General features: G+C 53.4%; 1 protein-coding gene across 1 annotated transcript; it reads left to right on the forward strand.

The window, feature by feature from the left end:
* The first annotated feature begins 530 nt into the window (after window positions 1-530).
* Window positions 531-15,983, forward strand: WNT4 (Wnt family member 4). The gene is made up of 5 exons (XM_054395085.1): window positions 531-607; window positions 12,207-12,442; window positions 14,490-14,621; window positions 15,166-15,308; window positions 15,516-15,983. Exons 1-5 carry the CDS (start codon window positions 531-533, stop codon window positions 15,981-15,983), a joined length of 1,056 nt encoding a protein of 351 aa, XP_054251060.1.
* Window positions 15,984-16,217: the final 234 nt, after the last annotated feature.

Raw genomic sequence — 16,217 nt, forward strand, 5'->3', positions numbered from 1 at the left:
ACGCACAAATCATCCTAAAAGCATCAAATGCGAGAGAAAATCTCCACACTGCCCGGTGCGAGCTACCCTTTCTGTCCCTGCACCTCCGGGGAGCAGCGGACCCCTCCAGACCCGATCTCATCACACCCGTCAAACCCACCCAAGGGGGTCGCGGAGGTCCCTGGGTAGGGGGAACTGCAGCAGGGCCGGAGGCGCCAGCACAGCTGCCACTACCAGCCCCGCCGCTGCCCTCCCCGGGCGCCGTCCCGCCTCCAGGGGTGTCCCCGCCAACGGGTCCCGCCCAGTAGCGGCGGAGCCGGGGCGGCCCTCAGGACTGCCCCCGCCCCCGGCCCGCCCCCGGCCCGCCGCTCCATCCCAGGATGGGCCGGCCGAGCTGACAGTCGGGCTCGGCGGCCGCCGCGGGCGCATCCACCGGGCAGCGCCCGCCGCCGCTGCTGCCCCGCGCCCACCTGCGGCGGCGGCTGCCCCGGCGGGGCGGGGGCGGCTGCCGCCGCCGGCTCCGCTCTCTCGGTCCCTGCCCGTCCTCCAGGATGAGCCCGGAGTATTTCCTGCGCTCCCTGCTGCTCATCATCCTCGCCACTTTCTCGGCCAACGCCAGCAACTGGCTGTGAGTAGCCGCGGGGCGAGGGTGGGTGATGGGACGGACACTTGTTGATGTCGCCCGGAGCAGGTGCCGCCGGCGTCGGCCGCCGGGATCGGGCAGCACTGGGGCGCGAGCCCCCCGCAGCGATGCTGTTCGGTACCCGGAGGGGCACCGGGCTCCCCTTCCCATTGCGCTGGGTACCTGCTGACCCGCTAGCCCTTCAAGCAGGGGGGGTTGCAGCCTGCACCCCGGACATGTGGGCAGCGGAGCTGCCGACCCTCCTCAGCCACTCTTGTCCGGTGCTGGCTGGGCAGCGGCTGGTTGCTGAACCTCTTGTTTCCTTTCAGTCATTAAATCATGAGCCCGGTCTGCGCCAGACGAGGCTGGAGGTGAGGGCACCAGGTCAGAGCAGGGCCCGGGGGTTGGCGAGGCTGGCAGCGGAAGGACCGTCAGCGCAGGGGCTAGCGAAGGGCCAGGGAAGGTTTGGGCAGGGCTGGCAGGCAGCGCGCCGGCCGCGACGATCTGCAGTGGGCAGTGCTGCCCACGCCTATCTCCTCCCGTTCCCCACGGGTGGTGGGGGCCTTTTGAACGCCCCAGGGGAGCCCAGTGACATTGGGAACCCACTGAACAAAACACAGAAATTATGTGTAAAGTAAACTGGGGCAGAAATCATTCTGGAAAATTCCTGCATGTTTGCCAAGGTGGTGGGGACTGGCTTCTGGGGAGACCCTCCCAGGGCAGAGGGGATGGAGCATGACAGCAGGTTCCCACCGAACTGTGAATGAAGGCACTGATTCCTCTGAATTATTCTACTCTGGTGGGAGATGAGGGCTTCCTGTGTGCCCAGCATTGCTGGCTGCCCTAAACTAATTTGCCGCCAGGACACACACCCAGCAGACCCGCTAAGGCTGGAGACATGGGCTGCTTCTATCTCACCCCCCCCCCCCCCCCCCCGCCTCAGGTCTCCATCGGCAAGCACAGGTACACCATGGCCACATGGGGAGGTCCTGGGTCTATCATCATGAAACGTCCTGAGTGGCTTCTGCTTCTCCTGACACCTACACACAGGTGGGCATAGCCCCATAAGCACATCCTCTGCCTAGAGGAGTCCTTCTCCACATCAGGATAGAGTTCTTGTCTCTCCTGCCTTTAAATTAAGCTTGATGGAGGCTGTAGGACCTGGAGGGGTTCTGGAGGATGCTTCCTGTGCCTGGGAAAAGTGCCAGGTCAGGGGCATTCTCAAGGTGTCCTGCAAGTGGGGAAAGGTGATTGCCCATCAGTAGCTGCCTGGGATGTATTAGCAATTAGTCCTTCTCCCCTCCTTCTTTGCCAGATGGAGTGACTTGTGCACCACACGTCTCCAGCAAGTGGTGGGTGGATCATAGCAGCTATCAAGGTGGTCTTTTAAGCTGTCGTGCTTCTGGTGGAGGTATATTGGGAACTGTGGGAGTGTTGTTCCTGCAGGGAGAAATTCAAACTGAGAAAGCCCTGGAGGATGATGACAGGTCCCTGGACAGGAGCAGCCTTGGCTGCCCCAGAACTGGCACAGGGTAGTGCCAGGCAAAGGAGGTTTTCTTGAGAGAGGTTGACAAGCCTCTTGGCACAGATGCAGCACTCCCCAGATCTAGGCACTGCAGGCATCTGGGGTGGTATCTGTGAGGGTGAGATGGAGGGGCAGATCACTGCAGTCACCAGGGAGCCATGCAGCCAGCCGTGCTGGTGAGGTGAGGGGTGGGCAGGGCACCAGCGTCTTGGCCAAGGCAGGGTCCGGGCTCATTCCTGCCAACAGGGGAGGAAAAGCAGCTCCATCTCAGTGCCTTTGAAAGGAAGGGGGTCAACTTTTTTTTTTTGATGTTGCAAATGCATTGTGATAAAAGGATTGTCCCCTGCTTGGTGCTTTTTATTCTTTGCCTTCAGGATTAAGACAATTTCCATTGTTTATCTTTTCCCATCAGAAACAAAGGCTGCCAGAGGCAATAAACAGTTAGAAGGATCCCAGGAGTTATCAGATATTCAAGGAATGAGTGTGCCTTGTACATCCTCACCAAGCCTCCTGTGTGTGGGCTCTGGCATGCTCTGCGTTATCACAGAGCTGCCTGGGTGCTACCAGCCCACGCCTGGTGCACCGGGGCTGGATCCAGCCTCGCTGGATGCATTTTTCTGCACATAGGTGTGTGCACTGAGTGGCAGCTCGCAGGGAAGTTTGCTTTTCCAGAAACCTGCTGGATTAGTGATTAAGCTCAGTTGTGACTTTTTTTTCCCCTAAAGCTTCTCCCAACCTGCCCAGACTCGCATTCCCCCCGCGCTGCCGAGACACCACTTGCAACACTTGAGCTGAAGGTTTTCTATAGTCCTGGCTTTGCAAGGAAGGGCTTGTTTTGGCCATGCAAAAGGTGTCCTCTGAGCCACCCCATCCCATAAAAGAGGGAGACAGTGCAGGTACCTCTCAGAGGGATCTCTCTGTGCAACAACTGTTGAACTGCAAGGAACTTTGCCAGATCTCTCATTAAACAGACCAAGCTACTTTCTCTCTGCTTAGGAAGCAAACGTCAAGTGTTTTTTCAGCATCTTGAGTGTGGAGAGTTGTTGCTTGGCTTGCTGCCTAGCCAGAAAGCTCTTTTCTCCATACCTGAAGAGATGTTCTTCTCCTTCCTCCTGCCTTTGGAGGCTCAAAGAGCCTCTTCAGGTACATGATAGTAGAATTAAAGGCTGTAGTTAGTGCCTTTTACATCTAGCTGGCTACATACATGATTTATCCAGGGGAAATAGCAGAGTTACTTTCCAAACTTGCATTTCACAACCTCACCTGAGCTCTGAACCTGCACGTGCAGTGCCATGGTTGAGTTTGGAAGCATGTTCTCTCAGTGACTCAAAGCCATCCTGATGCTGGCTGAGTGGGTTGTAGAGGGTTTCAGCCAAGCTAGCACTTCTCTGAAGTAGACATTGGAGCACCAAACTCTGGTTTCAGTAGGAGGTAAGGGGCAAGTGGTCATTCAGTTGTTTATTTGTTCATTTGTTTACATGTTTTGCAGGGAGGAAAGTGAAGAGGCGAACTAGAAAATGTGCCAAGTGGGGTGTGGATGTGAGCACCCACTGACTGCAGGTGGCACTGGGGCTGCTGTCATCTGTAGCTGGTTTGGGTGGTTCGAATGATGCAAGTCAAAACCTGTGCCCAGCAAGGGTAATATACAACAGGGCAGGGGGCCTTTATGGGAGAGACCCCTTGTTGTCAAGCTGTCTAGGAATCATTACAGCCTCTCTCCATTTTCTTGCAGCTAAAAGTGGCTTTGTTGGAGGCTCTCCACATGGATCATCTGAGATGTGGTTACACTGCTACAGAACAGGGGGTGCCACCAGCAGCTCTGTCTACCCCCTATTTATAGGGGTTTAAAACTTCTGTCTAGCCTTGAGACTTGGCTTAAAGGGCCAGGAGCACAGATGTGCTTTTAAACACTCTTAAAAATTTTGAATTTGAGCACTCTGGGAAAGCTTGAAGACCTTGCAAGTGTCTGAACAAGCCTGGCTAAGCAGCTGCTCTCTAATAGCAACTGCCTTTGAGGCTGGAGAGGGTGGGATAAAAAAAGTTGGGGTGTCTCTGGCTCCCTTTCCTCTGAACATCACAAGGTGCCTTGCAAACACGGGGCCTGACTCTCTATGCTCATCCCTGCCAGTTTTGCAAAGGGATGTTGCAAGAGCTCATTTTGTGCTGGTTTGGGCCATTGTGCAATGCAGAGGATTTGGGAAGAAGCATGCCTTGGACCTCGCTGGCATCCCTCTAGTTTTAAACTAGACTTGTTTTTTTTCAGGGTCTCAGCAGCTGTGGTAGCCAGGAGAGCTTCCTTTGCCTTGAGCCTGGTTGGGTTTAATTTTGTACAAGGTTCTTTGCATTGTCACTGTGACCCTCCCAGGGCGACCCACCTGGCGAGGAACCAGTCCAGCGCTCTGCCAGCAGATCCGCGCCACCGCAGCACCAATGGGGCCGGTGCAGCTAGCTCCAGGGCAGAGCTGCTTGGCCCAGCCCCACTCTCCTCTCCATGCTCATGGCTTTTGATGAGAGGACAACGTCAGGAAAGCTCCCCAAGTCACATCTGCTCTGGCAACTGGCATGTTAGTTTGCACCGATGGGGTTTGATGGAGAACCTCCTTGCTTTGAGGGCTGCTGTGGACTGTGCTGCTCTCCACTTCTGGGGTGCCTATGGATCCTTCACAGTGCCCTGGGGATCCTGCTGGGTCTGCCAGGTTGGTGCATGCGAGTGACACCCCTTCCCCAAGAACATGAGGAGGGAGAGTAAAACCAGCAGCCTCCACTGGAAATATTTATTAATTTTTAGTTATTTCTAAGTTTTACCTTTTTTGACCAAACAAGCCAATTTTAGCCCAGCAATGAAAATGGGCTGGCTTTAAGGGTTGCCTCTGCCAATTTCAGTCCTGGACTTCCAACCAGTTTGGCTTGTTGCTGAGCACCATTGTGCAGGAGGGGCCTGCTGCTCCCTGGCCCCTCAGTGCTGATGGTTCCTGCTGCTCCCCGGCCCTCAGTGCTGATGGGCATTTCTGGCTTTTCCTAAGGAAGCCTAAAATAAAGCTGCACCTCAGTCTTTATCAGCCCAGCCTTATTCTAGGGAGGATGGACATGACTGAGATAAAAACCACACTGCACCCCAGATTGTGCAGAACTGTATCAGCTCCAAATATGAGCAACAGCAAGAAGCGGATTTCTTTTTTGCAGTGGTTTGCTCTGACTCCATGAGTCAGAACTGGACATTTGCTTTGAAGCCAAAAGAAAAGAGTTGATGTTACTCTGCTGACAGGTACTGTCCTCTCAATTAATTCACCCTTGCAGATGGAGAGAAATGCATTACAGTCATTAATTTGGGCTTTCTTAAAATGAGGAAATTGCTGAGCAATGCAGGAGGTTAGCAGTTTCCAGGAGGTTCTTCCATATTCCCTTACAAGTGCAGCAATGCCAGCTCTGACCTGTGCTCACTTTTTGTGAATCCACAAAAATCTCAGTCATCCAAGGCTGCTCAAATGGTAGAGTCTGCTCTGGATATGAAGTGCAGGTAACCTTTATTTGGCTCCAGCCCCAGGGTGTCTGCCTCCCATGCCTGTGGGTGACCACTGACAGCATCTTCCAGGGTGTCCAGGAGCTGCTGCCATAGGCTATTGCGGTTTGCAGCTGGGGAGGTGGTGTGCAGGATCTGGCTGGCTCAGCAGAACGGCAGCCAGTATTGTGCTTTCATGAAATTACTTGGGGAAAAAAATAATTGAGTATCCTGGTTGCTGGAGAGCAGCCTGGGGTCTTTTGCAAGTTGGGCGAGATCAAACTAATCCTGCAGAAGGCTCCTCTTGCAAATTCAGATCAAAACTAAAAGCTCATCAGATTTTCTCCAACCGGGTCTTGCCTGAAGCACTGCATGAGGAGAATTCCCACAGTGTGCATTTGCCTTTTCTTGCAATGAGGCATTGCTGTTGTAGCTCCTTCTCAGCTTCCATCCTGGTCTTCTCCATCACAAAGTGGAGATGTTGGTCAGAAAGCCAAACAGCAGCACTGTCTCAGGACCAGCAGCTGGGCAATCTTGCTGTCCCCAGAGGCTCGTGGTGACTGGGACATGGGTAGCTAGGTCTTTACTGGGTGCACATGGTGCTAGGTGCAGGGGCTGAGATTTGGCCCAGGGTGGAGGGCAGGATTTGAGCTGCAGGCTCACCTTTGAGCTCAGGCAGTGGTGCTGCACACTCAGGTCTGTAGGCAGAGAATGGTGAGCATGGCAATGCCTCCTCCTGACAGACTGTTTTGGCAGCTCTTAATCGAAGGTAGAGATGAGGGTGTGAAATGCATCGTTTGAGCCAAGAGATGAAGCCTGAAGTAACTGTGACAGGAAGGACTGAGCCAGAGAGATGCTTTCCTTCCAGGGGAGACACCAGACAGGCTCTGATGGTGATTCTGTACATCACTTTGAATGTATGGAAAGGCAGGAGAACTAATCCCAGGAGGGGGATGCCTCATGTCTGGGAGGGACATGTCCTGCTGTAGAGTCATCAGCTGGATAAGGGTGACCTTGCAAGCTGCAGGTCTCTAGCAGATCCCAACAGGAAGGTGCCCAAGTTGGCAGACCTGCTGCAGCATGCCAAGGATGTGAGTGGCACCTATGAGAAAGCACAGAAGCTCTTTGATCCTTTGACCTGCCAGTCCTGCAGTCCTCTCTGTATCTTCTCTCTGCATAGAAGGGGAAAGCACCAAGGCAGTGATGATTCCCTTCTCCATAGCTGCAAGACAGCTCTTTGTGGTGCCTCTCTCTGCACACATCTGTTTATCTTCATGCACTTTTGTTTTTTTCTATCCTAAACAAGCCTTTTCTTCTTCCTCAGAAGAAATGAGTCTGTACAAGGCAGTTTAAATCCTAAGTACAACCCCAAGTCACTGGATGACCAAATGTCCAGCCACAGGAGACACAGAGATACACTACTGATGGAGGCTGACTCTGTGCTTCTGTCAGCAGGGAGGATGTTTGCAGAGGTTGCCTCTCAGATAGGAGAGCTGAAGAATCTTTGCAATTTGTGACTTGAATAAGCCTTCTGTGGACCTGGCCAGGCAGGGTGAAGCTTTTGAGCTCATCTGACTTCTCAGCACCTCTAAGTGGTACATCAGTGATGCCACTGTCCTGGGTCTGACTCTCACCATCTTCAGGAAAATATTCCCCAAAGAGGACAGCACAAAGCACTCTCACACTTGAAACTAATTTGTTTAAATAAAAGAAACAGCAGAGATTTCTGCTTTCTCCAAGACACCTTCCCTAATCAGCCTCTACTGAGAATTTATCAAAGATTGAAATTTCCACACCTTCCCACAACAGGGAACCTCTTCTCTTCTCCTTCTGACTCTATCACTGTGGCTCTTCCAATGCCTTCTTGCCATCCCACCAATAGTTTTTCCTCCGGACAATATTATTGTCATTTTTATTTCAGTAGGGCTTTCTCATCCTGTTCTTTCAAGGCTCCCTGGGTTTGAGGCTTCCTTATTTCCTGTCTTGCAGGGTGGATCAACTGAAGCTGCTTGAACTATTGGGCAAGATCAATCTTGATCTTTTTTTTTTTTTTCTGAGAATAGAAAAAAGGAAGAGCTTTCCATCAGTTAACATTAAAACAATTACTTTTACTAAAAGTGAGATTGTTCTGGAACAATTTGTCTGAATTTAAAGGCAAGAGAAAATAAATATGAATGCCATGATGAAGCAAGAAGACAAAACATGAACAAATGGCTTGGGCAGCAGCTCATCCCTTTGCCCAGTCTTGGAAAATGAAGGAAATGTGCCACGATTTGGGTTTGCTTGGTTGTTTTTTCCATAAGCAGGGCTGTTTCAAGGCTGCATCTGAGACTTAAGTCATGATCTTGAGTTCTGCACAGCAATCAGGATGTGATATCAGGATGGAGATGATAGAATCATAGAATGGTCTGGCTTGGAAGGGATCTCCAAGGGTCATCCAGTGTTTCCCCCCCCACACACACCTCTCCTGAAGTCAGCAGGAGAGTCAGCCTGGAGAAGAGAAGGCTCAGGGGAGACCTCATTGCTGTCTACAACTACCTGAAGGGAGGTTGTAGCCAGGAGGGGTTTGGTCTCTTCTCCCAGGCAACCAGCACCAGAACAAGAGGACACAGTCTCAAGCTGCGCCAGGGGAGGTTTAGGCTGGAGGTGAGGAGAAAGTTCTTCACAGAGAGAGTGGTTGGCCATTGGAATGTGCTGCCCAGGGAGGTGGTGGAGTCACCATCCCTGGAGGTGTTCAAGAGGGGATTGGACGTGGCACTTGGTGCCATGGTTTAGATAGGCATGAGGTGTAGGGTGACAGGTTGGACTTGATGATCCTTGAGGTCTCTTCCAACCTTCTTGATTCTTGATTCTTGATTCTTGACATTCTCCACTAGATCAGGTTGGCCAGAGCCCTCTCTTTCCTCACCTTGAATATCTCCAGGGATGGGCCCCAACCACTTCCCTGGGCAACCTGTTGCAGTGTTCCACCACACTCATAGTGCAGAACTTGTTCCTAACTTCCAATCTCAATCTGCTCTGCTCTAGTCTGAAGCCATTGTCCCTGGTGCTGTCCCTGCAGGCCTTTGCAAACAGTCCCTCTGCAGCCTTCTTGCAGCCCCTTCAGGTACTGGAAGGTTGCTCTAAGGTCTCCCTGGAGCCTTCTCTTCTCCAGGCTGAACACCTCCAGCTCCCTCAGCCTGTCCCCATAGCAGAGGTGCTCCAACCCCTGATCTGCACCAAGACCTTGCAGAAGGCAAGAACTGCTGGGTTTCCTCCTGTAATGCCTTTCTTGCTGGGTGTGCAGGTGGGCAATGGCTTCGCTTCTTGTTTCTACCACCTTGGTCCAGGAAAACAAAGTTTGGAGCAAGGCCTTCATTAAGGACCAAGCACAGTGCTCGGGCTGGGTTTCTATGATGACTGTGGATTGTGCAGATTGGTTTGGTGCCTTGCTTGGGCTCCACAGCCCTGAGAAACATTCAATGAGTTACGGGGTGGAAGCAGCTTTGAGTGCTGGTGAGGACAGAGCACATTTCTCAGGTTTAGTCCTGCCCTTGAGCTGCCCCAGAGAGGAGAGAAAGGGTGAAATGTCCATGTCCAGTGTCCCTGAACATGATGTGGAGAGGAGCCATGTGAAAGCTTCAAAGCTGAGGTCTTTCAGCAAAGGTCCATTCTTGACTCAACCTCTGAATTTCTCCTGGTCCAGGGACCGGGATAAGAGTCTCCTCTCCACCAAAAAATGCATGTTTTTTGGAAAGGATGGAATGTAAGAGATTGGCAGCCATCTGGTGGTCTGACTGGGCCATGGCATTTTAGGCAGGCATGGTATGGCTTTTTAGGCTCCTTCCTTCCTAGGAGGGACAGATGTGCATGGGCTGAGGAGGGATGATGGCATACAGAGGAGCTATCATGGGGGAGAGAGGCCAGAGCACTGTTCTGGACAGCTTCATCTTATTTGTCTGCCTTGCAAAGCAAATTAACAGACCTGTTCTTGGAGAGCTGTACCTATCTTTGAAGCATTCTCAGTCTTCATTTTATCATCCCCAACAGCATTAAATTCTTGTTGGGGAGGTACCTTATCAGGTGCATCTACTTGGAAGGGCTTGAAAGGCTCTTGTCAGGCTTTTCTTCATGTGTGCTTTGACTTTAGAACTACACATTGCCTGGATCATCCCACTGAGATGAAAAATCTTTTAGAAAGGGAGATGATGCCTCTATCCTGAGAAGATCTGATGCTAACGTGGCTGTTAGACCCATGGCACAGCTCTCTACTGCTGAGGTGTCTGCAGCTGACCTGGACACTGCCCAGCCCAGTCACTGTGCTAGGCAGGAGCTGGGTCCCTGCTAGAGTAAAAGCTGCTGAAGTTGTAGGAGGCAGGGAAAGCCAACATGAGGGGTTAGCACTGGAGGCAGAATCTGGTTTTCTTGGCTTCAAGGCTCAAATCAGCTGACCCATGATGTCAGTCTCACCACTCTGTGTGTCAGCTTCCCCATGCCCACACTGAAATCATGGCTGGGCCTGGGAGGGGACAGAGCTTTCACTCTGTGACTGCTCTGGGTTTGCTCGGCATCAAATGTCCTTAAAGCTCCAAGGCAGTTTGCTGTCTTCATCCTGGGCAAACGAGTGCAGCAAGATGGGGACACAACAAATGCTGCACCCCACGCCCGGGACAGTAGCACAGCAACAGAGACACTCACTGCACGGTGTGGGGGCCAGCAGATAGGTGACAGCCCTGAGTTTGGCCAGGGTGGCATTTCCAAACCATCTATGTGCACTGGGGAGCTGCGTAGCCAGGGCTCTGCAAACAAGGAGCACAAAGCCCTGGGCAGATGCTTAGCTGGTATGAAGGCTAGAGGAGAACTTGGCTCTGGAGCCACGGCAGCCTGCCCCTTCCCGCAGTCCGAGGCATTGCATCAAGTGATCTCCATGCACAAGGAGAGATGGATGTTTCTGACAGCTCACCATGAAGACTCCCCACGGACACTGAAAGCTTCCTCACCATCTCCCATGGTCCCCCAGTTGAGAGTGTGAAACCAAGCTGGTGAATAATTCTGCTGATGCACAGAAGAGAAAATCTTGCTGTCTCCTCCTGGGGCAGGCTGGCAGGGCTAACGGGAGGAAGAGGCTGTGCCAATTTGAGTTTGTGGCTGAAGTCAGCAGATTTGGCTCCTAGGACACATGGGAAAAGGCAGGGAGCAGGAGCCACTTTTGCACAGTCACTTCTTGGAGGCAAGCAGGGCTTCAAAGGAAAAATCCGTAGCAGAATGTCGCAACTTGGGAGGAGGAGGAAAAAAACAAGCAAACAAAAAAACCCACAAGCTCTGCAGGGCTGGGAAATGCAGAGTCAAGGAATGAGGCTTCCAAAAATCCCTTCCTTGGTTCTCCCATCTCTTGGTGCAGATAAGGTAGCAAAGTGAACTGATGCTGGTGATTCCCAAGGACACTGAAGCTCAGTGTGGTCAGTGGGTCCAGTGCAGGAGATCTCCTTGCTCCACAGCAGCGCAGGACTGCACTGGTGGCAGGGTCAGTTAAACCGGGTGCCAGCAACCACGGAGGGAAGGAGGGAGTCTCACTGGAGCACATGCTGGCAGAGGCACAGATAGAAGGTCTGGGATCATCCAACAGCCTGATTGAGCTGTGCAGGTCTGTCTCAAAATCACTCAGGGATCCAGAGGCTGGAGCGTGGGTGAACATGCACACATGCATGGTGTGGTGTGTTGGGTTACTGTGTCCATGTGCTTTGTGAGGAGATGCCAAAAGCTTGTAGTGTGCTTGCCCCAAAAGGGGCATCTCCTGTTTCCTCCTAATGCTAGCACTCAAGAGCAGCTCTGTATCTCCTTCTGCTGAGCATGGGGCGATGGAAAGCAAAGCACATAGTCACCTCCATGCTGGGCCAGTCTTTTCCAGGTCAGTAAAGACCTCATGGCCGTGTTCATGAGCCAGGCTGGTGGAAGAGGTGCCCAGCACATGTGGCTTTCTCTGTGGCAAGCTTCACTGCCCACTTCAAGCCCTGCTCAAATCCCAAGTGACAGGAAACCTGGCAGCTCCCAAAGGCCACCCTTGAATGCTGGGGGCTGCGGGAGCTAAAAACAGGGTCCGGGAGGGAAGTGGTTGGGAGGGCAATGTTTGTCAGGGATGAGCACACAGCCATGTTGCAGGAGCAGTGTGGCAGCTGGAGCTGGCAGCTGAGCTCCTGTCCTGCTTGTTTTGGCTGACTTCAGAGACCTCTGGCTTTTCCTAGTAGCACTTGGATGTGCCAGTGCTCAGGAGACCTGACCGGGCGCATTCAGACAACGCTGAAAATATCTTCCTTGCAGGCAGTAGAGGCAAAGGGGAGCCAGCAGCTGAGCTCCCCAAGAAACAGCGGCCCAGGAGCAGAGATTTGGTTGTTTTGCTTGGGCTTGCTCTCCCCTGGCCAAAAACGCATCCTGTAGAGCCACCACAGTGGCACATTTAAGATGACCCCCCGGAGGGGCACCAGGCCTCAGCTATGGAGGGAGTGAGGGGGTTAAGCCTCCTCACTGTCTGTAGTGCAGCTGAAAATGGGTTCATGTTCCCCCAGCACCTGCCTCCTAACCAGTTCTGCTGGGTGTTGTGGCAGGTATCTGGCAAAGCTGTCTTCAGTGGGGAGCATCTCTGAGGAGGAGACCTGTGAGAAGCTGAAAGGCTTAATCCAGCGCCAGGTGCAGATGTGCAAGAGGAACCTGGAGGTGATGGACTCGGTGCGGCGCGGGGCCCAGCTGGCCATCGAGGAGTGCCAGTACCAGTTCCGCAACCGTCGCTGGAACTGCTCCACGTTGGACACCCTGCCCGTCTTCGGCAAGGTGGTTACACAAGGTGAGCCGAGACAACACAGGCCTGGGGTGGTGCTGCATGGGGGAATGGCTGCAGGAGGCTTTTGCTTGCTTGCCCTGAGCCAGTGCCTGGGGACAGTAGGGAATGGCACAGTACTGGATCCTGGGGCTGACAGGTCTTCCCTAAGTATTTCAGCAGGGCTATCTTGGCTGTACTGGGGGGCACTATATTCACACCCCTACAGCACCTCTGCTGCTAGATGCTTCCTCTCTGAACCCTTTTCACACCCAGCAGGTGTCCGTTGCATGGAGGCACCAGCCCAGAGCATCCAGAGAGCCTGAACCTTTTACAAGGACATACCAAATTCAAGCAGGGACCTTAAAGTTGCCCCGTGGTCGAATCTCTTCTCCACCAAGCCCAGGAGCTTCACTTCCCAACCCTATGGCAGTATTTCTTTGGTACCCTCTGGGCAGCACTGGAGCGATGACCGCTGCCAGGCTGGTGGCTGCTCAGCACAGGGCCTCAGGAGGAGGCAGCCCTCTGCTGCTAGCAGCAAGTAAAACACTGCAGTGGGCCCTGGGGTTCAGCTGCATCACCTGCCACCACCCTGCTGCTGGCCTTCAGGGCAGTTTATGGCTAAGGCAGACCCCAGCCCTCCTCTCATGCCAGCTGCACCCAGGCATCCCCAAGCACAGGGCCATGATCAAACCAAGCAAGGACCCAGAGCATTAGAGTGAGGAGATGGAAGGGAAAGCCCCTCTGCAACCCCTGGAGGTCACCAAAGTGTCCCTTGCCTCCTCTCAGGGGCCACTGCCATCTCTAATGCATCCCCTTGTTTCCCATCCCAGCACCCATAGACCAAAGCCTCCCCCCAGCTCGTTGCTTGACGTTCCTCCCTGTAGTGCAGAGGTGAAGATCTCTTCTTGTGAAGGTTCAGGGGCTGGAAATACCAGAAATACCAGAAGCTAAAAGTTGTCTCATTTTAGGCAGCCACAGCACAAACCGACCAACATGATCCTACCATTAACCTCGATTCCCTTGGAGGCTGTTCAGTCCCTGTGCTGCCTGGGGCCTCTCCAGCCACTGCCGCCCAGCCAGATTGCAGCTGGGCCACCAAAGTCTGGGCTGCGACCACCAAAGTAGCTGCCCTCTGTCTGACCGGCGAGCTGGGGGGATGTCTGCTTATGAGCCATCCCCCCTCTACCCCAAACATGGGACCACCCCGAATGCCAATCCTCCTTGCTCAGACATCGAGGAGCTACATCCTCAACCAACCTCAGAAGATGATGGGGATTTGGGTGTTGCAAGAGCTGATCCCTGGCCATGCCACCCTCTGTGTTTATGCCCAGGGATGTCCCCTGACTTCCCAGAGGTAGATGCAAGAGCTGGGAAGGGGCTGCAGCCTAGGAGCACTCTCTGGGAATGCATGGGGTTTTGCAGAGAACTTTGGGAGGTGCTGGGAGCTGTAAGACCCTGTGTGAGAGAAGGGCAAGTCCCTGGATGTGGAAAGCAGGCATCTATGTTGGATGCAGGAGGGATTTCATGGCAGATGTGCCCTGCAAGCACCAGGTAAGACAGTCCCTCCATATAAGCTCTGGAGGGCTTTTCATGATGGCAAAGCAGCCTTTGCCTGCTCCTCAGTGCTAGGTTGGAACCTGTGCATCACATTTGTGGTTTGAACCTTGTGGGACAGTTCCTGGCTCCCTCAATACTGCAAGGACAGAGACCTCACTGATGCAAATGATCTCTGGGCAGCTGTTTCTGCTGAGACTGGTCCAGGCTTGGCACTAAGAAAACAGCATCCCTGGGAGCGGGGAGGATGAGTGTCCTCTGTGAGGTGGAGGACAGATGATGAGGAAGACATGGAGCAAAGTGTTTGACTTGCTAGCCCTGCATAACATGTTTGGCTAAGTCACTTTTCAGCTCAGCTTTTCAAATGGCAACAGCAGCGTTCAGAGGGAAGAGAAGCAGAGACACACAGAGCAGCCCACCAAGGGCCTTTGGCACCTGACTGCAGGCTCTCCAGAAGACCCTGGCACATGCCTCAACCTGGCTGCCACATGTCCCACCATGGTTTGTGCTGTTGCAGGGACGCGGGAGGCAGCCTTCGTCTACGCCATCTCCTCGGCAGGGGTGGCCTTCGCCGTGACCAGAGCCTGCAGCAGCGGCGAGCTGGACAAGTGTGGATGTGACCGCACGGTGCAGGGGGGCAGCCCACAGGGTGAGCAGGCAAGGGCCTGGGGACAGCACAGCTGAGCAGGGATACAAAACAGCCAGGCAGAGAAAGGGCCACTCCCTGCAACTGCCCAGAAAGGATGAAAAAGGTTTTTAAAACCTCCCTCCTGTTAGTCCACGAGTCTTCTCTCAAAAAGACATCTAGGAACATTGCCCATCACAGAATCTTGGCACAGTGGGAGTTGGAAGGGACCTCTGGGGATCATCCAGTCCAACCGCTCTGCTGAAGCAGGGTCACTCACAGCAGCTTGCCCAGGATCGCAATGTCCAGGTGGGTTTGGAACCTGTCCAGAGAAAGAGGACTCCACAACCTCTCTGGGAAGCCTCCTTGCAGGGCTCTGCAACCCATGAGGCAAAAAAAGCATCTTGTCCATGTCCCACACCTGAGGCTGTACTCTCCAGCTTGCCCAGTTCCCCAAGCAGAGTGTAGCAGTACAGCAGCTGGGGGCACATCAGGTATATTTCAGCAGGGCTAGAGGAGAAGCAGTGCAAGCTGGCTGCATCTCTTTAATCTGTGCTCTCTGCCTTAGGCTTCCAGTGGTCAGGCTGCTCCGATAACATCGCCTACGGTGTGGCCTTCTCACAGTCCTTTGTTGATGTCCGCGAGAGGAGCAAAGGGGCTTCATCCAACAGAGCGTTAATGAACCTCCACAACAATGAAGCAGGGAGGAAGGTAATGGTGAGGAAGAAACCTGGACAGCCACTGTGGCTCCGCAGCCATAGTTTGGGCCAGTCTGGTTTCACTTCATCCCATCAGCTCCACAAATCAGTATGGCCTTCTGCACAGCCCTTCCAGATGGCCCCCACCATGTTATACCCTGCTTGCTGTGTCCATGCTGAGCTGACTGTCCCATCTCGCTTCTTGTGTCTGTTGCTCCAGGCAATCCTGAACAACATGCGGGTGGAGTGCAAGTGCCACGGCGTGTCAGGCTCCTGCGAGTTCAAGACATGCTGGAAGGCCATGCCCCCCTTCCGCAAAGTGGGCAACGTCCTCAAGGAGAAATTCGACGGCGCCACAGAGGTGGAGCAGAGTGAGGTTGGATCCACCAAAGTGCTGGTGCCCAAAAACTCCCAGTTCAAGCCGCACACGGACGAGGATCTCGTCTACCTGGACTCCAGTCCTGACTTCTGTGACCACGACCTCAAGAACGGGGTGCTGGGCACCAGTGGCCGGCAGTGCAACAAGACCTCCAAGGCTATTGATGGCTGTGAGCTGATGTGCTGCGGCCGTGGCTTTCACACGGACGAAGTGGAGGTTGTGGAAAGGTGCAGCTGCAAATTCCATTGGTGCTGCTCTGTCAAGTGCAAACCCTGCCATCGGGTGGTAGAAATCCACACATGCCGGTGATGCACAGAGGGGAGCACCCCTCTGTCCCCGTTCTCTAACTGACCCTGCTTCTCCCTTGCCCTGTGGCCAGGACTGAGGAAGTCACCCAGATGCTGCAGGGAGAGCACAGCTTCTTACAGAGACAGAACCCCAGAGGAAAACAGATTTTAAAGAAAAAAAATATTTAAAGTTAAAAAAAAATATTGTTGGCTTTTTTTTGGTTTGTTTGTTTGCTTCCTTTATTTATTGCTGAAG

Source organism: Indicator indicator, chromosome 32 (genome assembly GCF_027791375.1).
Source record: "Indicator indicator isolate 239-I01 chromosome 32, UM_Iind_1.1, whole genome shotgun sequence".
NCBI classification, from domain to species: domain Eukaryota; kingdom Metazoa; phylum Chordata; class Aves; order Piciformes; family Indicatoridae; genus Indicator; species Indicator indicator.